Below are 21,184 nucleotides of genomic sequence, written 5' to 3' on the forward strand. Positions count from 1 at the left end.
ACATAATTAGCAAAGAGGTAGCGTATTAGGAAAACATATTAGCAAGGAGGTGGCCCAAACCAAAATTTAAAAAAGCATAAAAATTTGAAACTGAAATACGGAAAAGTATCAGGAGAACATGATCAGCAAAGAGGTGACGTATCAGGAGAACATATCAGCAAGAAAGTGACACAAACCATAATTTAAAAAAGCGCAAAAATTTTAAGCTTTGAAATCCGCAAAAGTATCAGGAGAACATGATCAGCAAAGAGGTGACATGTCAGGAGAACATATTAGCAAGAAAGTGGCACAAACCAAAATTTAAAAAAGCGCAAAAATTTGAAGCTTTGAAATCCGCAAAAGTATCAGGAGAACATGATCAGCAAAGAGGTGACGTATCAGGAGAATATATCAGCAAGAAAGTGGCATAAACCAAAATTTAAAAAAGTGCAAACATTTGAAGCTTTGAAATCCGCAAAAGTATCAGGAGAACATGATCAGCAAAGAGGTGGCTAAAGTAAAATTTCAAGAAAGATGAAAATTTGAAGCCTCAAAATCCGTACAAATGTCAGTTTTTTTTTCGGAGGAAGAGAAAAATGCATATGCATTCCACCAGCCGGTTCGGTAGGATATGCAGGACTCGCACCCGCTAAAAAACTCTTCCTGCGGGGCCAATCTTTGGCTTCCCGCCGATACTTACACAAATTTAAATTCTGTCGGGAACATGATAGGCACATAAAAGTGGTAATACAAATAAAAACTTCAAATATATCTTAAAAACTAACTTTATTTTGTTTTCTCATTTACATCAATATACTAAAAATTACTATTTAAAAATTAATTGTTCTTACAACTCATCTCTCAATTTTCACATGTGATTACTGTGCAACTTATAAATACGAGGAGAAAAAATCCAAAAATATAAAATTCCATACATATGTAAATATTATATATATGGATGAATTTCAAAGATAGAATATATCCATATAATATGTTCTTTTTCTCTTACATACTCTCTTACATACTTTCAATCCGTTTAAGCAAGAAAAATAAAAAAAATAATGGATAATAATTATAAAAATATTTGTTGTATTGCTTTTTATATAAAAAAGTCAAATTATAAGAGATAAGAGATTATGCATCATTTTATATATAACTATATATACAATATATAATTTTATATATTTATACGTAATTATATACAATGGATTTTTGTCATTCCTTCAAATTTTATTATTTAAAAAAAAATACAATTATTCTTTTAATGATTTCATATATAATTATATAGATTTATATTTGATTATATATTCATATTTTTTTTTTTTTTTGATTACATCTTTTCCCTGGGCTTAATCAATAACGCGCGATTATGTTGTTAAAGAGAAAGGATCTTTGAAAATTTTATTTTTCACGAAATGTAAACGTTTTATTTTTTTCAATGTTTCTTCTTTTTAATCGCTTAAATATTTTCGCAAAGATAACTCGAATCTAGATACATGCCGCACCTCGATATATACATTTTGATATCATATATTTGTATATTTATATATTATGACTATGCTAAGAAAATACTAACACACAATATTTTTATTAGTTCCTTTTTTAATATAACTTGTAATTAGTTATTTTTCATATATAACTTATTTTATTTTTCAACCTTATATTTAATCTTTTACACGTCAGATACTTTTGTAAATCATAATATATAAATATCTAAATACGTGCTGTTCAATTTGGATTAGAAAGGAAATATTTTATTTCATATACAAAATATTTATACAATCCAAAACGTTTAAATAAAAATAAAAACACATTGAAAAAATTTGCATATTAAATTATATTTTTATATCCTTTTTATATTTTATTAAATTATTTATATATTTTGTATTAAACTATTCCTACAAAAATATATGAATATTTTTAAACATTTAAAACAAAATTTTTATAATTTTAGCTCAACAAATTTTCTCAATATACAAACATAGATAATAACCAAAATTTATTGTTTAAAGATTTTTCTTAAGATTTTATTTCTTCATTGTATTGTGAAAGGAAAAGATTTTCTCATTGCTAATAATTTAATGTGATTATATGAAGAAACAAGAGCTTTAACACAATTGCAGCACTCGTGGCTGCAGTGCAATTTCGTTAGAAGGCGAGAACAAATTTTACATTTATTAATTTATTCAGCCTTTTTATCATTGATATATGTTACAGTGTATACTTAGTCTTATTTTACCGATACACAGACCATACATCGCGCAGACATCGCGAAATTTACATCGGATGAGGCGCCGCGTTTGTCATCTTATAGATATGTCTGCTGAGAATATGCTCGATCGACCATCCATGTAATGGACCGTTGCAAGCGTTCACCATTACTTGATTCATGAAAAAGCCGAGAAAGAAGATAATAATACTCCATAACATCGTACGCCATGGTATACTTCTTAGGAAATATTGCGACGATCTTGTGCTGAAAAAAAAGAAATTATATTTGAAAATCTTAATTATAGAATAGAATAAATACAAAAAGAAACACGCATGTTTCTTTTTAAAGAAAGAAAGGAAATCAAAGATAATTACCATGATTTAGCATCTAGATTAACGTCTTCGTCGTCAGCAAAGAATTCAAAAGTTTGCTGCTTCGTACTTGTCCAAATCTCGTTGTCATCGACCGCGCAGTTCATCATATTTTGGCTATTGGAGTAGCTTAGTCGTAATTTATTATTATTTTCCTCCCTTGAACTACGACGGGATTCCGCCTGCTCGAAGATACCACGTAATTCGCTCATACTGTTGGAACTGCTGTTTAATAACATAAAAAAATATTTCATATAATGTATAAATCTTGTGTGAAATATTTCTTTTATGATATTTAAATCTAGGTTAATAAAATAATAATAATAATATATACTAACTCGGTTCGATCCAGTTTCTCGATTTCCCATTTGGGGGATTCAGAGTTGAAAGATGGTCTCCTGAGAGTCATACGTCCGGAAACTGAATTTCGTTGCCTCATGGAATCCTACGTCGAGTAAAATATAAGACAAAGATGTAAATAATATAAAAAAATACAAAAATATACAGAAATTATTGTGTTAGTGCAAAATGCAAGAAGATACCCCCTGGTGAGATATCAAACTGTGAAAGTGAAAATTCAAAGCTAAAACGATAAAACGACAAGAAAAATTTGCCTTTGTCACGTCCTGTGTGCTGCCAATCGGTCGAGACATTGTGGCTACGCTAGCTCTTCTCCTAGCCATCTAGAAAAAAAATTAACGAAGGAACATACAAATCAATTGACATCGTGCGAGATGACAAAAATGAATGAAAATGCAAGCGGCGTGAATACGATCGTGAAATTCTGCGAATCTGAAGAATCTGCGAAATTATGCAAAGGTGCGGGAATATATCGATGAAAAACCGAGCAATTATTAATGAATTACGTCAGGAAAAAATAGCGAAACAAGCAACGAACATGAAAATCTTTCAATATTTCCGAACCATCATACGATTATTGGCGGGTGTACCGCTCCTGTATCTAATCCGGGGCAGATCGTCGCAGAGTTCGCCGGAGTTCTCCTCTATCACTATGTTGTTCTCTATCAGAATCCGTCTGGAAACGAGAACAGCCATGCACTATCACTGATTTATTATCATTTAAGAAACAGGGAAGAAAAAGATTTTAGACCAAACTCTATTACTCCAATTTTTTACAAAGAATACTCATCTAATTAACTGACTGCTATCGAAAGACGAGTTTATAAAATTTTCATTCGTGCAATAGGAAGACACCAAAAACGCAAATATTACATTTTCAAAGTTTAAAATGCATATTGAACGAACGGCAAATGCTAAGGGATGTTAATAAGTCTGACCCTCACTTAGTCTCAGCGACATCAGCAATCAGCTTTTCGCATCGGGACTGCAGCAACCGGAGATATCTGTCAGCCAGCTGAACAGCCTGAGAAACCCTATGCTCCTGGTAAACGGCGCCTAGAGTTTCGGCCGCGCAGGATACTCTGTGCACACATCGCACAATCATGTCCAACTGATGTCTGACCCGCTCTACCCGCTCCACGGATTCCCTATCCGTGCATAGTGGCGCAAGATCCTGACGTTATGCAAAATTCAATCCCTTCAACGAACCAGAATAGAAGAACTACCACGACTAACTGATAAAAGTGTTTCGTCGACAATTTAGAAATTTTGTACAATTTAATGCTGAACGCTTATACGCTCTTTGTTCAATATGAATATTAAAGAAGCGAATTAATAAACAACGATATTTTCACGTTCGCTTGCCTGGATGTCTTGCTGCATCTTCTGCACCTCGTAGGAGAAATTTCTCTCTGATTGATCGCGTTGCCGAAGCGACATTGCTACCCTTCGCGATAGAGTCACCCTATCTGTGCAGAGGCATAGCGAGAACACTATATACCTCTTCTACAACAAGAGTAATATTTTATGATTTAATTCTATCCGATAAAATATTTAATAATTTTCATAATTAGATTTCGTATTCATTTACCTGTAGTTCGAGCTCGCTTAGATTCTCCCTGAAAATAAAGATTAATTTAACGATCAATTAAAGTCGTCATACATACCGGAAATTAATTTCTACCCACCTGCTGTTTGTGTCCGATAAATTGGCTATTCCGGATTCTTGCAGACGAATGTCCGTGAGGCTCGGAAAGACTCTGCATTGATCTCCTGCCAGAATCAAAGGCGCGCTTTCCTTGTATCTGCAACGGCACCTCGATCGAGCGCTACTTTCACTCTCCGAGAATGATCTTCTGGCAAATAAAAGTCGCTGTAATAAAAAAGAGATGTTTCTTTTACGGTCTTGATAAAAAAATACATTATATTTAATTCATAAACGTAATTTACGCGTTTAACTATTGCTATACAAAATTGGCAAAAGTCTATTAACGAAAATTATTTATCGATATCTAATGACGGAAAAAAGTGCATACAAATATGCATTCGTATAAATTAGTTGTTGACCGCTGACGATTAATAATCAGTGCAACATATACAAAGATTAGGCGAGCTTGAGAATGATAAGAACAGTTCATTTGGCACAGATCGCACATTTTCAGTAGAAGAATGACCTTCGTTCCTACGAAGCGTTATCATAAATGGATTTGTGCAAATACTAGTGAAGGAAGAATAAAAATATGTATGAGAAAACACAGGCATGCACATGTTAGAAACACACATATCAACATATACATATAATTGAAACTTAAAAGGTTCCGATTAAACAGATAGAGATCAAGATTCCTCACGATGTGACTGAATTATAGGAGAGCAATGATTATTATTACACTTTAGCTTCGTAAATGAGATTAATCGCTATCGATAAATACATCACTGGGAGAATACATAGAAATTTTCAGCAACCTTCTTTCTCTCTCTCTCTTTTCACTTTTCCACTAATATCTGCCGAATATTTCCGTGGCACTTCTAAGACAAATATTATTTCTCATATCAAACGAAATAGACTGCCGGATGTAGATGGGGCACGTGCGTTATGACGCTCTTCAATATAATATTTATAATTCCATGATATCTCGGATAAATCTTGCGTTAGAGGAGCGTTAAATGATTTCTAGGCTGTAAAAAATGTGTGGAAAGATCATTATTCACGATACGTTTCCATAATTGTTCTAATTTATATTATGTTATTTGCAACTGCCACAGTCGATCTTTGTTAAAAAATTTTCCTTATATAATATGAAGAAATAATTATTTAAAATATTACACAAAATTTTCGTAAGATAACTGGTTTAATGATACATACATGTGTGTATTTTTTCCTTTGAATTTATGATAGAAGTACAAGCACGAGCAAATGTATGTAAAAGCAAAGTGATCGATTAATTTAGCACAGTAATGATGAAGAGAATCAGTCGATTGCGTGAAAATCATCGTCAAACGATGTATAAGGTAGAAACCTGCATACAACCTTCCCACCGTGATTTTTCATTGCGTCCATAATTAACGCAACTATGTCAGTAAAAGTCAGTATAACTAAGTCGGTTAGTAGTGGACGTTAATCTCGTGCCACTGACGGATTTCGCACAAACATCGCAAAAATATGTTTCATTTCATAAAACATCATTGAGAGATAAACGCAGATTAAATGCAAATGATCGCTGCAATAAGTCGTTAAAGTTATTAAAGCGTTACATATTAATCGTTGAATCGTTTCCGCGATTAATGCATGATCAAATAAATACTCGATACATATTTGCAATATAGAAAGATGCATTAGCAATGATCCAATAAATTGCAGTATGCGTAATGTTCGATGACAGATTGATTAATGTTTAAAACGAGCTGGAAAAAAATATACGCGAGTTTTCGTAACTATTTTTGGCATTGCCCTAAACGAGTGTTGCTTGTTTATTTGCAATTCGTACACAAATGTCGATACAAAGGAAAAAGAAAAATACTATTTTTGTATAACATGAAGATAAAAATCGTGACTGTTTATATTATTTTTTTCAATTCCGGAATATTATACACTTCTTGCAACCTTATAGCCTGTAGTTATTATGAATTATTATAAAATTTGCATTATTATGAAAGATGTTTAATGAAATAAACGATGGTGCATTATAAGAAATAAAAAAAAGAATTGTATAACCAGTTTTTTTCCGTTCAGCTTATTCTTCTTGCTACAAACTTGTTTCTACACACATATGAAAAACGATTGAATTGAGTCTTTCTTATATAATAAAAGAGATATTAGAGAATATTGAAATAATATAAAATATGTGCGAGTTTTATTAAGTTTACATAAACTCTAACGTAAAATATTAGAAGTCGCGCATGTTAATTAGCGGAATGCAAGATGAGTTGAGCGATAGTGGGCTATAGTAATAGATACGGCGACCGCATGTCGGATAATTGTAACGTTTCATATGAGTAATTAATGTTAATTGACCGCAGATTTATTACTAATCATTTCTTTAACGCAACAACAGGCTCGTTGACACTAAAGATCTTAATTGTTACGGTTTGATCAATTGCAATCATTCAAAAAGTTCGCGTTTCTACAAACCGTAAAAACATTTACTTTCGTGCAACTACGTGATTGGACACTTGTCAGTGCTCAAGCAACACGTGTCAAAGCACGCTATTTTGTCATATTTAATTCAATCCGGTAGTATTACAGAATTGCTCTTCTTAGCTTTTTCTTTATTCAGTGTAGGATGTTCTAAGAGAAAAAGAGAGAGAAAAAAAAGCGAGAAAAAAAAAATATTTCATTTCTTGACTAAAATTAAATTAATCAAATTAAAATTTAATTAAAATTTAAGTAAGACCTCTTCGAGTTTATTGTTTGATATGCCACCAACCTGTCGTTTCCCTTGCTTCACGTTCAACAGGTCCCTGTTGCACGTTTTCGTATTTTTTTGAGTCACGCTCTTACACGGCACTATCTTCGCGGAAGTCAGACTGTTCAATGATGTGAACGATGCGGCTCCATCGACTTTCTCGCCGATGCATTGATCACTGGATTCCGCCGCCGGCTCGCACTCGCTATCCGAACTGTCTTCGCAACTCGACATTTGGCCATCGACTGACCGCTCGACTCGCGGCTCACTCTCGACTCTTTGCACACTCGCCTGAGAGTGGGGATTCCCTGAATCTGTAATCTTCCTTGAATCTGCGGGAGAAAATAAAATCAAGAAATTGATAAAATAAAACAACTTGAGAAATCTATAGGATGTCTCCCGAGGCGGATGTAATAAGTTATTCGCGCGATTTCCAATTAGCATCGCACCTTGATACGCCTGCGATGTATATTCGTTTCATTCTTTCTAATTTGCATATTGCTAATAAATATAATATAACGCAAATTCTATGTATCCCAACTTGATTGAGATCAATCATTCATCAAGATCAAGATAACAAAACTTACCGGAATTATTATACGGAAATAAGCGACGAGCTGATGTAGAACATTCCCGAAGAAAATCCTCGTTCGCCGAATACGGTTTCGATGTATCCCCATCCTCTATTTCCGTTTCGCATTTGTCTATAATGAACGTCGCAGACGAGCGCAAAGCATCGTCGTCTTGCTCGCGTCCATTGTCAACAATGGGAAACAGAAAAGAGTTCGAAATATTCGATTCAATGGAGTCGGAGGATGAGCAAGCGGTTTTGTTTAATTTCTTCTTAATTTCCTGCGAAAATCTCAGACGCGTGGGCGCTAAATAAACTTTTCCAAGTACCGGCTGTTCAATCGGCGATTCATCTTCTAATAAATTGTCCTGGAATTGTTTTTGCGGCGACGAGTCGTTCGAAGAATCGCTGTCTTTCTTCGTGTTGCGATAGTTGTAACTGAACGGATACTTAGGCGTACTATTTCGATTCTCCGCAACGATCTCTGGATCAAACCTCTCACCGATTCGTGCGGAAGAATCGTCCGGATTACTCGAGGATCGTCTGATTTCCAAATCGGATTTTTGACAATCCTCGCACGAATCCTGCACTGTTATCACGTCGAAAGATCGACAATAAACAGAGATTTTTCTACGGGGACTTGTCGGATTGCTCGTGCCGATTATTTCTTGAATATTGACACTCGTCTTTTCCTCTTCCGACGTGATTGCTAACGCCGTTGAATCCATTTGCAGGACACTTACTACTTTCGGCATTTCACTCGATCTTTTCGGGGTCAGATTTTCTTTATCGGATACGCCGTCTGATTCCATAGCAAACGATTTTTCGTCGCAGTTTTCCCGCGTTAAATAAAAATCCCCTTGCGCAAAGGAAGCATCGGGAGAATCTGTTCTTGAACTCTGACAGCTAGATGTCTGCCGCCTCGAGTCTTCCACAGTCGGTGAAGGTGGTTGCAGAGATTGCGACGGCAATGTATGTACCGATCGATATCTATTAACAGTAAAATAATTGATTCAAACAGCAACTCTTGATTATCATTAAGACTTTTTTACGGAAAAATCTTGTAAGATTCATTCAACGCAAATCTTCCATGCTTCCCAAATCCTTTCTTATCCTTTTGAACAGAATTTCGCAACAAATTATATTTCTCGAATCAATAGTTATATATTTTATGAAAATTTTACGCAACTCGACCTTGAATTCCCGGATGATGAATGATTTCTGTGACTGACAAGAGCGTTATGAGTACTTTCGATGATGTCGTGTAATTCTTCGATGATAGGTTCGATGATGCGCAATCGATTTTGGATGCCCGTGTTGTTCGTTTTTATAATTCTCGAGAATAAGTCATCGTGGTCATCTTTGTTATTGTTCAGGCAGTTACACAAAGTTATTGAGCGTAGATCTGTCTCCGTTTTTGTATACGTCTGGCTAAAATAATGATTATTCAAGTTAAATAAAGAATATGAGAGTTTGAATACAACTTGCATAATCAATGCATTGGGTAATTGGCTCGGTACTAAATTAACAAAACTGAAATTTGCAGAGTTAACTATTTGATTTTTTAGACATAATAAATTAAAATTTTAATCTTAAAGCCTCAATTGTTTAAACAAATCGAACCGAGCGGACATGCAGACGAGAAGATTGCAAAGGATTATTATTTCAAGTTATAAATTTCTAATAAATAAAACGATTATGGAAAACAAGGACAATGTTTCTACATAATCAAAATAAAAATTATCTCATTTGTCTTCTTAAATTCTGCGATTCAACCACGTCCGTCTGTGAATGAGGTCAATCTAGATGACATAAACAATTCATGTGGATTACGACTAATTAAAACTGCATCGCACGGTGCGTGTACGCATTGATTTAACGCGATGATCATACTATTAAAGCGACTAATCAAACTGTCCTTGCTACGTTTAATATTGGCAATTACATCAACGCTACCTATCTATGTCTTATTATTACGGAAGCACATATGTGTTTCTAAATTATCTTTTCATCATTTCGTTAATAGAAATGTTATGCAAATTAACCGAAATAATTTTTATATTTCCGAAGGAATTTATCTTAATGTAAAAAAATTTTTAGAACTTTCTATTAATGATTGATCGTATCAATGCGATCGCTTTGATTTTAAATTGCCTAAGAAACTCGCTGATCGCCAATAAAATCAATGTCGTTGCACGATAAGAGTTCCCGCTGTAATAAAAAAATATTAATTTTTTTGGATAAAAATAAACAAACCACTCTGTGATGTATGTAAGATGGGATTTTTAGGAATGCTGCGCCAGTTCTCGACACGCGCGCAACGAGAAGGTTCGGAACGAACTGACTGCATCAGAACTGAATCAGAGTTCTCCCCTGCGCTGTGCCCATCGTATTTTCGCGCAGCGCGCAGTCACACAAGGTGATTATCGGCATGCATTTCGAGAGATAGCAATTGCGATAATCGTTTGTGAAAAAACAAATATGCAATACATTTTCTTCTGAAACGCTACTTTATATTCTTAGGTCTTCTTACATAAGATCGTTACTAAAGGAAACGAATAAATATCTAAGAATGGTTCTTTAATATATTCATATTCGAAATATCCACATTTCTCAATTATCATGTTATGACCCATGTCATCTTGTGAATATCTTCCTCCCGAGTAAAAAAAAAAAAAAAACTTTTTCCCCCTCCTTATATGCCATGTCTACTATTTGCTCTGTCTAAGAATAAGAAATAAGGATATCTCTCTCTTAATGTCGTTACCCGATCGCATTTTTCGAAAGTAGTGCATTTCGAGAAAATAAATTTTGGCATCTTTAAATGCAACGCTCTTAAATTTATAAATTATGAAGAACTGTAAAAAGACCGACGATATTCTCCGAGCGCAAATTAGATTCAATAAACATTTTTATCGAAGTACGAAAAAGTAAGAACGGATTGAGAATCGTGATTTAAGGTGGGATTTGGGACAACTCAAAGTTATTTTTACGTGAAGTGTCCCATTCGAGAGCGCCGTGTCATATATGCAGCAGGCACGATAACTGCTATTTTTATGGGAAACCCTGCAAACGCGCCTGCTTATGCCCAACCTTGATCCAGATCGAGATCAGAGTCGAATGATCATCTGTTTCGTGAGTCAGGATAATATCTTTTCTGTGTATCGTTTAAGGTACATGCAAATAATCACAAAAAGACCTTTTGTACAAAATTTAGGCAATTCAATACGTAAGGTTTTCCGCTCTTGCTTACATAAAAGAAATTATTTGATACAAAACCATCTCATGCGATAAACTTCTTCTGTAAATTAATAATTACGTGTGTGTTAGCAGCAGATCCCGGAAACCCATGATGCCAAATTGATCCAAATCGTCGTTCGATTCATTCGTCAGATCAGTTCGAAGCTGCGTACTCGAATCCTTGGTGCCCTTCTTCGTGATCTCTTCGGTGACCTATGAAAAAAAAAAAAACGCGATTTGCTTTAAGTCCAGATAAAAGAAGAAAGACTGTGAACTTGAAATCGACGTTGCTTTGTCATAAAAATAGACGTTTGCCGTGAACGTGTTCATCCGATGATGATACATGCACAAGATTGTAGCAAGCACGGCGCGTACGTCAAAGCGGTCGCTTATCATTTAAATCGCGATGACACTCGCGATAATAGCAAAAAAATTCGAAGTAAAACTAACCATATTCAGTAAAAGAGTCACTTTGTGTTTCAATGTCTCTATATTAGTCTCTATACAAGTTCCTGCATCCATGTCTTGCGAGCTACACTGAGGTATGTCGTCGATGGAGCTCCGCGTTTTACCAAAAATCTGTACAACTCTGAAAGTCAATTACAGATATAACACAAATGAAACTGTGATCTAAAAGAGATTAAAATATAAAGAAATTGATTAATAGATGAAATAAAAATTAATTAAAGATACAAACTTTTCCAGTTGTTCCAATATCGTCGAAATCGCAGCGTCATATTCATCCAGTTCTTGTCTGTATAAGTCATATCTGCTGCATTCGGCTACAAAACCCTGAGATATATAAAATTATTGAAACAGAAAAAAAAAATACTATTATCAAAATTTTCGTACTCTATGTGTGTAAGTAACAAAATTATTGTATTTTATTGTGCATTAAAGAAGTATTCAATCGAAATAAAAATTTCTTATCTTACTGAAGCTTTTAGTTCAGCATATAATGAATCTTGCAGCAATATTTTCCTTGATTTATAAGGTGTGCTATGAGTGCAGCATCCGTCTATGTCGGGTATTGACGATATCGAAAGCTGTAAAAATTGCGCGGAGATTATACTGCGAGAAAAATCATTTTTACATAATTTACATTTCTATGACACATTAAATAATAATTTACTCTTTCTCCAGGAGAATATTTATTTAAAATCGACAACGATTGCAGTTCCATGTTCTCCTCTGTAAGTTGACAATTCCTTTCACGCAAATTCTGTAATATACGTTTCTCGTTCTATAGCATTATATAATTTACGCAATGCATTGTGTATGATATATAATATGGTAGCGTTGTATTATTAATCTTACATGAATCGTTTGATCATAAGTCTCCCTCATTTTAATATTTATTTCCTCCAGTTCAGCTATCGTGACTTTTAATTGTTTACACTCGTTTTCCGTTTCGTCAAATTTCTCTTGCAATCTGGCAATTTGTTTCATACAATCCGTTTTCTCTTTGCTAATTTTTTCCACCTTACATTTTAAAGATGGTATAGCTTGTATCTATTTTTGTACATGAAAATGAAAAGTTTGACATTTCAATGTATAAAGTTTCTTGCAATAAAAAAACGCAAATTTACTCTCAGCTATTAGTTATGAATGATATTATAAGAAGAAATAATATTATGACAAAATTTAATATCTCTTTATTGTCACATGAATCTGTATAGACGCCATAAATCTTTCCAGCTTGCCGAGTGAAAAATCGCAATCTTACCTCAATCTCTGCAGCTTCCAATTGCCTCAACAAATTTTGATGCTCTTTCGTACATCTATGCAAAGTCAAGACTGTAGCCTTTCCATTCTTAATTGCCTCGTTTAATTGGTCTCTCTGTTCGTCGTTCTCCTTTTCGAGTTGCTGACATTTCTGAGCGTAACGATCTCTGTATCGATAAAGCGCACAATATTCGATAAACGCGATTACCAAAAATTTGTAGATTGATTTTGGGGATTTATTTATGAGTCAAGTTTACAAATATTTTAATTAAAAAATATACGTACAGCTGCTTCTCAGCAATGTTACATTGCTGTTTGAAATTGTCGATTGATGTCTCATGCCGCTCGAGCTCCTCGCGAAGGAAGATATTCTCCTCGTGAAGTTCCCGAAGTTTTGCGCGAAGCTCGAATTCCACGATGTCTCTATTTATGTCCATGTCTTTCATCGACAGATCTGTGTCACTCACGAGGCTACAATAATTTGCATACGTCGTGTTATCAGCGTTATAATTGCCATGGTGGATAGAAAAATAGTTATTACTAAATGACACAATGCATCTTACACATTCTCGTTATTTACGTTTTTTTATATATTGTACATAATATACTCGTAAGTCTAAGTTTAATAAACAAAAGAAAAAAATAATATTGTGGATGCGCATATTATTTAATAAATTCACAGAGATATCCATGGTAAAATAATCTTCTTTAATTACTCGTGCTTCAGCCTTGTATTAATATGTATAATCTCGCAACATGAAGTCCAAATCCCTTACTTACTTCTTGTATTGATCAGAAATCATAATTGGTCAAGACGCGATGCAAGATCTCGAAACACACTATATACTTATACTTATTATAAACAGCTTCCATAAATTGATCCAAAATTTTGACTTCACGTTAATGTTAAGAGAATTTACATTTGCCTCTTTCATGATAATAATTAAATAGCTATACATTTAACGGTTCGTAACGAGAGGATCTACACGCGCGATCGGGTAAAAGAAGCACACAGTCTATAATTCCAATAATAAATCGACTAACATCATCGATTTTTTTTACTCTCGCAAAAACGTGCGTCTGACACGTAAACAAGATTCGCCAGATACGATAGTAAACGACTGAACTACCACACGCGAATTGCATAAGAGATATCGCGCTGCCGATTTCCATCTGCTAGAGCTAGACGTAATATCCACGCGTCATACATGTCGCTCGAGTGACACATCGCATATTCGATTTTACCGGGATTGACGACGAGAAACCGACGTCTGAATCGTCAATTCACAATCAGAACAATCCAGAATACACACGCAAATAAGTGTTAAAAACACTTGTAGGTAAATGAGATCTCAACACTCGTTTAGGTTCATCCTCGGTTTCTCGTGTCGATTGTATCTTTCGAATTCTACGAAAAGGAGAAGACGAAGGTTTTTGGCGCGCGTACTTTTTACCGGTTGACAATCGCGGGTCCGCAGTTTGTGTATCGCTTATCGCGGCCGCGGATAATACGCGAGCGACATAATGACATGTATGCGAATGATCGGCTGTGTACGCATACACACGTACACACATACACACAGATGTACACATACAGGTGTAACATTAACGAGTAATCCCAAAGTGCAGTGCAATGAGGAGGAGACGTGTTGCCTGTTGAAAAAGTCCGATGAGAAATTAAATAGTAAAAACAGAAATACATTCGAATCATGTGCTTATAGTATAAAAATATCAGATTTCTTACTCGACATGTTTTTCGATAAATTCTTCATTTCTTTTTACTATGTTTTTATTGCATTAATATATCGAATGCCCCTAGCTAAGCGCATTTTCTTGAAACTATGCTTGATTCTTCTATTTTAAAACAATTTTTCCTTTACAAAAATATCTCTCGAAGTTTTTGAATTATATTTATTAGTTATTATTGTATAGAAAAGGGCATATATATTTGGGTATATATTTGGATAAATGATTAATCATTTACATTCCATACAATTAAAAACAAAGAACAGATACTGTTATAAAACCTAGCAAAATGTGATTGTATGAATAAAATAATCAACGAGACCGAATAAGTTTCGAATCCATCTCTATGATCTCTTATCGGTCTTTTCAAATAAAGTCACTTCTGCAAATTTAACGAGCCGTACACGTCGTTCGTGCTATACACATTGAAAGTAAAGAGCGAAGAAAGTAAACTGGTTCAATGCTTGCTTGAGAACATTTGCATATATACATATCTGCCAATGCGTATATGTGTGTATGTTTGCGCATATCGTGTGCTCGTAGAACCATGAATAATTTTTCAATGTCCCTGAATAAAAGTGTATAATATTGTACCGAATCAAGTAGACTCAAGGTGTTACCACACGATTAAAGCTGCCGAATTGCTTGTCAAGTATAAAGTCAAGATAAAGTCGTATTGAATGGGCGAGGAAAAATATTATCGTCTGTGTATATGTGAAACGTGACGCTTCACGATCAGTCCTCTAGAAATAATCCGTGTCAAAGATACCATGGATCATAATGTTGAAGTACATCGCGAGCTTACTTTCCCTCACGATTGGAGAGTCGTAAATAAATCCATATATATATACACATATATGTACTAATAAAATAAGTTTATATAAAATATATATAGATTTGTTTGTTTGTTTGTAACGACATCGATTGAAAACAGCCAAATAACATTATCGCTAATAATACTTTTCGCGAACAAAGTATGGTTAATTCAGTTAGTACTTGCTTAATGTATCTATAATAGATACACACCGTTGCGCGTTACTCTCTTCTCGCCAGACATTCCATGCACAATATATGGATTTTACGGTTCAGTGGATTCCGCACTTATATTATCCACGCAATAATAGTATCGCGCTGCAGTGTCTTAAAATTTACGGCGTAGTTCAGTACACGCATTGTAGACATTCGCAAATGCGAATTATTCCGCTTCCATTGAAAAATGCATTCATCTTTTTCTTCCTTTTGTTAGAAAAATTTCCGAGTTGAGAGCAATATGTTCGATAATAATTTTACGTTTCCTGTAATTTACGTTATAACTGCGCAAAATCTCTCGGTATTATTGCCGCAAGTGGCAATAAACTAATCCATTTCATTATATATCATTATGTACGCGTACATAATGATATACACGATCGTATATTTCTTTTATCTCTCTAAATAAAGCTTCTTACTAGAGTTTTTCCCGCGCGTTGTTATTGTCATCCTGCGAAGATTGTATCTGTTGCATTTTGGTGATCCAACACTTAGTCGCCTCCTTGAATTGCCACATGTTCACACGATCGTTCGATGAAACAGCGGCCAAACATTTCCAAAATTCCGCTAGGTTGTCGATTCTACCAATTATTAAAATATCGACGTGATCAGTACAAAGTAATCTTTTTTGCAAAACAGACGCGATCGTTAGTTAGCGGCGGATGAGAAAAATTATCGCAACGATATTAAATACGAACAAATATCGTGCTAGCATTAAATTATTTTTATACGTGCATTGAATGTATATGAGGGGAGAACACAAATTTCGCTTTTCATATATTCATCTCGCCTTGCAAATATATATATATATATAGAATCTCTATATCGCGCTCTTAAAACTGTGCGATAAGTCGTCGATCGCGTTTGTCCTTGTATCGATCGGCGAGCATATACACACCGGTATAATTTGTTTCAAGTTTTCAAGTTCTCTTTCTTTCTTTCGCGTCTCACGTTCGGCCGTATATCAATATTGACGAATGACGTGTCTGTGTTCCATGCGTACAACAAGAAGATAATATTATTCGGCGGACACTCACGACCAAGTCGGCAATTGGTCCTGAACGTATTGGACGATCTTGAAAATCGGCACCTCGTCACCTATAGATATCGTCGAATCCGGCGTCGAAACTGACATGGATGCGTCGCATTCCATAAACATCTGTTGCAAAACTGAAAACAAAATACAGATTTATTTCTGTTAAATTAATTTGCGATCGATTTGTCGAGTATTCAACGTAAGATGAATCCGCGAGCGAACTTAATTTAATTCGCGAGAGATTCGAGAAGCTATGATCAAAAAATACCATTAGTCGAATTGGAAATTTAAATGCCGATTAATAGTCGGATGCGAAAAGATTACCGTTAATTATACGGGAATTCAAATTAATCGAACGAAAATCAAGAGTGTATACTTAAAACGAAGTATCTATTTATATCGCGAATTTTTTTTAAGAAGCCACATCTCTCTCGATCCTTCACGGAGATAAAAATCGCTTTTGACATGATATATTCGAGCGATATTAATTTAAAACTCACCATTCTCCAATTCAATTGTAGACATGACTGCGTGAAAATATTAACGAAATTCCAAGAAACATTTGATAAGGCATGCTCGAAAACGCTTATCACGATAACGCTTTCGAGCATCACAAACCCGATACTATTCGCGATGGATACTGAAAAGCCGGGACAAGGACAAGACTATCCCGTACCCCGTCGTGTCGTTGCGGTAGAAGAAAGGGAAGGGGAAGGGACAAGGGAGGGTATGACTTCTGAAGTCGTCTGTTATTTACATTCACCGCGATTTGTGTCTGTCGCGGCACTTACACAAAGGGAGAAGAGGAGGGGGGGGAGGGATTATTGCGCGATCAATTTCCGAACCGGAATTAGCGAGGGAAGATCGAGGTTCGCGGTTCATCGGCTGAACTTTCTTTTCTAGGCATCGAAGTAATTTGATGCATTTCTTTCTCCAGGAATCGAAACAAAATCGATACAATTTCGATGTCGCGGAATAAATAAATGAATCCCGAGTGATTTCCTCGTTATACGAGAAAAATCAACACGAAACTGCTCTCCGTGGGAAAATATATCACTTGCATTTAAAGATGCGTAATCGATTATTTGGAAAATGAGAGGAACGCGTAAAATGATGTTGGCTAAGAAACAAAAACGGACCTGCGTTGCTCTCGCCGTAAACTACACAGAATCTTAACCTTGCTAATCCTTTCTCTTGTCACACCCTCTTGTAAAAATGCTCGTTTGCTAAATTTTATTACGAATTAATTTTATTACTCGCGACCCCGTTAATCTTATATCTTTCTGCGCGCACGTTCAATATAAAAATATTTTTCGATCAGAGGAAGAAAAGAAAGTGTTATACTTTACAAAATACTATACGTCCTTTGTCCTTGATAATCTTATTCTGAAGAGATGCGTTTCTTTCATCTCTCGATTAATTTCGGATAGATCTAAAATCTAAGGGAAACAATTGAACTCTTCTTCAACCTCGACCTGTATATATCACTATCGAGAAACTCTTCCCAGTCATTCGTGTTTAATGACGCATGCGCAGAATGAAATGGGAAATATTGTCCAATCATAATATTCAGGATTTCAATAGCCACTTCATTCTGCGCATGCGTAGCTAAGTAACAAATTCGAACTATAACGCGTGAACGCAGAAAAAGAAATTAATTTACTCGTAGGAATTTAATCGTAGAAAATAAATAATGATTGAAGATAAAAAAATATAATAGAAATTTAATTTCATTATAAATAAAATGTTAGAAATTTGAGGTGAAGAATGTAATTTCTCAATTTTTTGAGAAAGAAAAATCTATCTGAAATAGATCCAAGAAAAATAATGGAGACAAATAGAACAGAAAATAAAAAGAAAATCTTTTATATATAACATAATAAAAGCGCAATTGTATTTATTTTATAGGCTTGATTTGCAATTTACATCTTATTCTAATAACTTCTAGAATCTTGTGTAAATGCGACAGTCCCATATAAATAAAATGTTTGAAATATAGCATTCAAATTATATATAAACTACGCTATATAGTTAATAATTTTATAAGTAAAGCTGGTAATAATAATGAAATAAATAATAAAGTCTGTGCACAATAATCGTTGATTCTATATTATCATTATTCATTTTGTGATTATGCAGTTATTATATATCAATATATAATCTGCTTATGATCTGATTTTTGTAAAATTAAAACTAATAAGATGTTTGTACAAAAATAAAGACAATTTACTTTCTGTCTTACATATTATACATTAGAAAATCTTTCACAATTTTTAGCAGCAGCTTTCTTTAATTTTTCAAGTACCTCAGGTGTCACTTTAGAATCAGATTGCACAAGATGTATTAAATATTCACGAACTTCATGTTTACATTGATTGAATATTTCTGCAATATAATCACTGGTACAAAGTCCAATAATCTGCAACCAATATTGATTCAGATTATGTGAAAGCATGATCATTAGTTCTTCTGGATCTAGCTCTTCTTGTCCTGTATTTGAATCTAGAATATATATGCAAACATGTATCAGTAGATAAAAAAGATTACTGTGTTTGTATTATAACACAAGATTGTATTATGTACCTGTTTTAAGATAAAAAATTATAGTCACTATAATGTAATCTATTGTTGATGGGATATCTGCATCACAACAATGAAAACTTAATAATATACGTATAGTTTCATTAATCACATTAGCATTTAATTCCCGGATTGGAAATAAATTATGTGATTCTTTGTATGATTTTAATATCCTATACATAATATCCATTAGTTTCGAAAAATTTTCGTCATTTTCAAAATCCTCAAATTTAAGTAAGCCCAATTCCATTATGATGATTAATATTTTTAACCAATGTTCAATAAACATCATTTCTGTCTTAGAATAACTGAGTTTTTCTGCTGATATAACTTGCATGAATGATTCTAACAGTGAATGAATCAAATTGTCTATCTTGAACAATATTTGCAAGAAACTGTCTTTATGTGGCAAACTTATATAAGATATAGATTCGAGGAAATTCATTGCTGCCATTAATAAGTCATCTGCAACGAAAATTTTACAGATTACATAAATTGTATAAAGTTCTTATGAAGAGCATTACAATGCATTAGCATACCATTAGTAGAACTATTTAATATGAAAATTATGCAATCTCCGAAAAATTCGCATTCTGTAAAGTGTGCCACCCAATTTAATTGAGGGTTCTCCCGGATTTTGCATGCAATTGATTGTAAAATTCTGAGAAGTTGAATTAATATTGGTGTGTCATCAGATGTCAAGCGATTCAGAATTTGTGTAACAAGATCTCTATCATAGCTTATTGTATCAATCGCTTCCTTGCTGCAGCATATATTGCCAATGATGCCTAAAATTATTTCCTAAAAAATATAAAAACAAATTGAAATGTTTTACTCTCTAAAATAGTTTCTTCAGAACAATCAAGTATATTATAATAAAGATAAATAAATGTATCATACAATCAATCGTGGTTGATCATGGTAATTCTCCAATATGTTCTTCGCTATTTTTAGAAAATCATAAGACATAAGATATGATACTACATCCCTTTCCATACTCAAGTCCCATAAAATACAAAGCTGATTTTCTAGCTCTTCTGTCCAACCGTTTTCGTGTATCTGAAATGAATTTTAATACATCGATTACTCTCAATTTTATAGTACTACGAATCTAATAAAAAATATAGATAGATTGTAGTTTGAATTTAAAGCAAATTAATATCGATAAGATTAAAAATTTACTCAAATATTTAAAAGTCGCATAACTAATTGCTATAAAGAATATAGCTTTTGTGAAAATTTACCTCACATAGAGACATCAAAGTATTGATTATCCATTTGCTGCTGCAGAGATTAGTGCCCACGGCATCGCCTCTCAATGTTTTTAATTCTTGCTCACTAAGATCCTCCGAATTTAACATGTCAGAAGATTCACCTTCTAAATCTTCAAAGTTTTTTCATTATTTTGCGTAATTTTATCGAAAACTAAAATAAATAAGTCAATGCTTACCGTCTGTATATAGCAGGTTTTAGGTTAGAGATAACGTTTGTTCTAATAAATAAGATCAAAGTAGAGTATTAATTCTCTCATAAATATTTTGCCAAAATATAAAACGCGCGAATAAAACGATACAATCGTGCTACGAGCAAGAATCGACACGAAAGTGTTTTTCGCACCGATTTGAGAATTAATATACGATGCCTGAAGACAGCGTTTATCTACAGAATAATTTTATCTGTATGTACAAGTCTTGCATGTGTTCGGTTTATTTATCTATTTTATCAATGACATATTTCTCTTTCCTGTATTTATCTCGAAAATCTTTTTAAATTTTAATATTTCTTTTCAATTAAATATCAAAATTCATTCGCGGAAATATTAATTTTTGATTGGTTAGAATTCAAAATTCTATTTTGAGATTAAAATATTATTTACAATAAAATATCCGCGACTGTAATGTTCGTTGTAAGAGGTAATAGATATAAAAA

The 21,184-nt window shown here is 33.9% G+C and overlaps 2 protein-coding genes across 9 annotated transcripts; both read right to left on the reverse strand.

Annotated features, from left to right (window-relative positions):
- Positions 1-1,683: 1,683 nt before the first annotated feature.
- On the reverse strand, positions 1,684-17,447 carry LOC138938643 (myosin-2 heavy chain). Of its 7 annotated transcripts, none has more exons than XM_070305801.1 (23): positions 17,176-17,447; positions 16,677-16,809; positions 16,059-16,220; positions 13,150-13,335; positions 12,866-13,031; positions 12,457-12,651; positions 12,272-12,361; positions 12,075-12,185; positions 11,837-11,931; positions 11,590-11,728; positions 11,219-11,352; positions 9,094-9,330; positions 7,916-8,889; positions 7,350-7,660; positions 4,611-4,795; positions 4,514-4,541; positions 4,288-4,428; positions 3,867-4,096; positions 3,487-3,598; positions 3,177-3,245; positions 2,901-3,007; positions 2,566-2,784; positions 1,684-2,455 (listed from the first exon to the last, which is right to left on the reverse strand). In XM_070305801.1, the coding sequence occupies exons 1-23, from the start codon at positions 17,198-17,200 to the stop codon at positions 2,257-2,259; spliced, it is 4,248 nt and encodes a 1,415-aa protein (XP_070161902.1). In that variant the 5' UTR covers positions 17,201-17,447; the 3' UTR covers positions 1,684-2,256. The 7 variants fall into 7 exon arrangements, with proteins under 7 accessions (XP_070161902.1, XP_070161907.1, XP_070161906.1 ...); XM_070305800.1 differs by having other exon boundaries at positions 1,686-2,455; positions 2,566-2,787; positions 17,176-17,442; XM_070305802.1 differs by lacking the exon at positions 9,094-9,330 and having other exon boundaries at positions 1,686-2,455; positions 2,566-2,787; positions 17,176-17,440.
- A 1,300-nt stretch (positions 17,448-18,747) lies between these two features.
- Positions 18,748-21,010, reverse strand: LOC138938543 (protein saal1). Of its 2 annotated transcripts, none has more exons than XM_070305600.1 (6): positions 20,706-21,010; positions 20,500-20,639; positions 20,156-20,314; positions 19,795-20,056; positions 19,259-19,720; positions 18,748-19,165 (listed from the first exon to the last, which is right to left on the reverse strand). In XM_070305600.1, the coding sequence occupies exons 2-6, from the start codon at positions 20,614-20,616 to the stop codon at positions 18,921-18,923; spliced, it is 1,245 nt and encodes a 414-aa protein (XP_070161701.1). In that variant the 5' UTR covers positions 20,617-20,639; positions 20,706-21,010; the 3' UTR covers positions 18,748-18,920. The 2 variants fall into 2 exon arrangements, with proteins under 2 accessions (XP_070161701.1, XP_070161700.1); XM_070305599.1 differs by having other exon boundaries at positions 18,748-19,177.
- Between the last annotated feature and the right edge of the window lie 174 nt (positions 21,011-21,184).

Source organism: Polyergus mexicanus, unplaced genomic scaffold (assembly GCF_030449975.1).
Source record: "Polyergus mexicanus isolate NDT 795.1 unplaced genomic scaffold, iyPolMexi1.0 SCAF_13, whole genome shotgun sequence".
Classification (NCBI taxonomy): domain Eukaryota; kingdom Metazoa; phylum Arthropoda; class Insecta; order Hymenoptera; family Formicidae; genus Polyergus; species Polyergus mexicanus.

Excerpts from the sequence above, each read along its gene's own strand:
- LOC138938643 (XM_070305800.1), bottom strand. The coding sequence starts at position 17,200 with ATGTCTACAATTGAATTGGAGAATG. Across the intron at positions 3,246-3,486 it reads CCGCCAATAATCGTATGATG|ATGGCTAGGAGAAGAGCTAG; the intron begins GTTCGGAAATAT and ends TTTTTTTTCTAG. Across the intron at positions 2,788-2,900 it reads GAGAAACTGGATCGAACCGA|CAGTTCCAACAGTATGAGCG; the intron begins GTTAGTATATAT and ends GTTATTAAACAG.
- LOC138938543 (XM_070305599.1), bottom strand. The coding sequence starts at position 20,616 with ATGTTAAATTCGGAGGATCTTAGTGAGCAAGAATTAAAAACATTGAGA. Across the intron at positions 20,315-20,499 it reads CTTTGATGTCTCTATGTGAG|ATACACGAAAACGGTTGGAC; the intron begins GTAAATTTTCAC and ends AATTCATTTCAG. Across the intron at positions 19,721-19,794 it reads ATTAAATAGTTCTACTAATG|ATGACTTATTAATGGCAGCA; the intron begins GTATGCTAATGC and ends TTTTCGTTGCAG.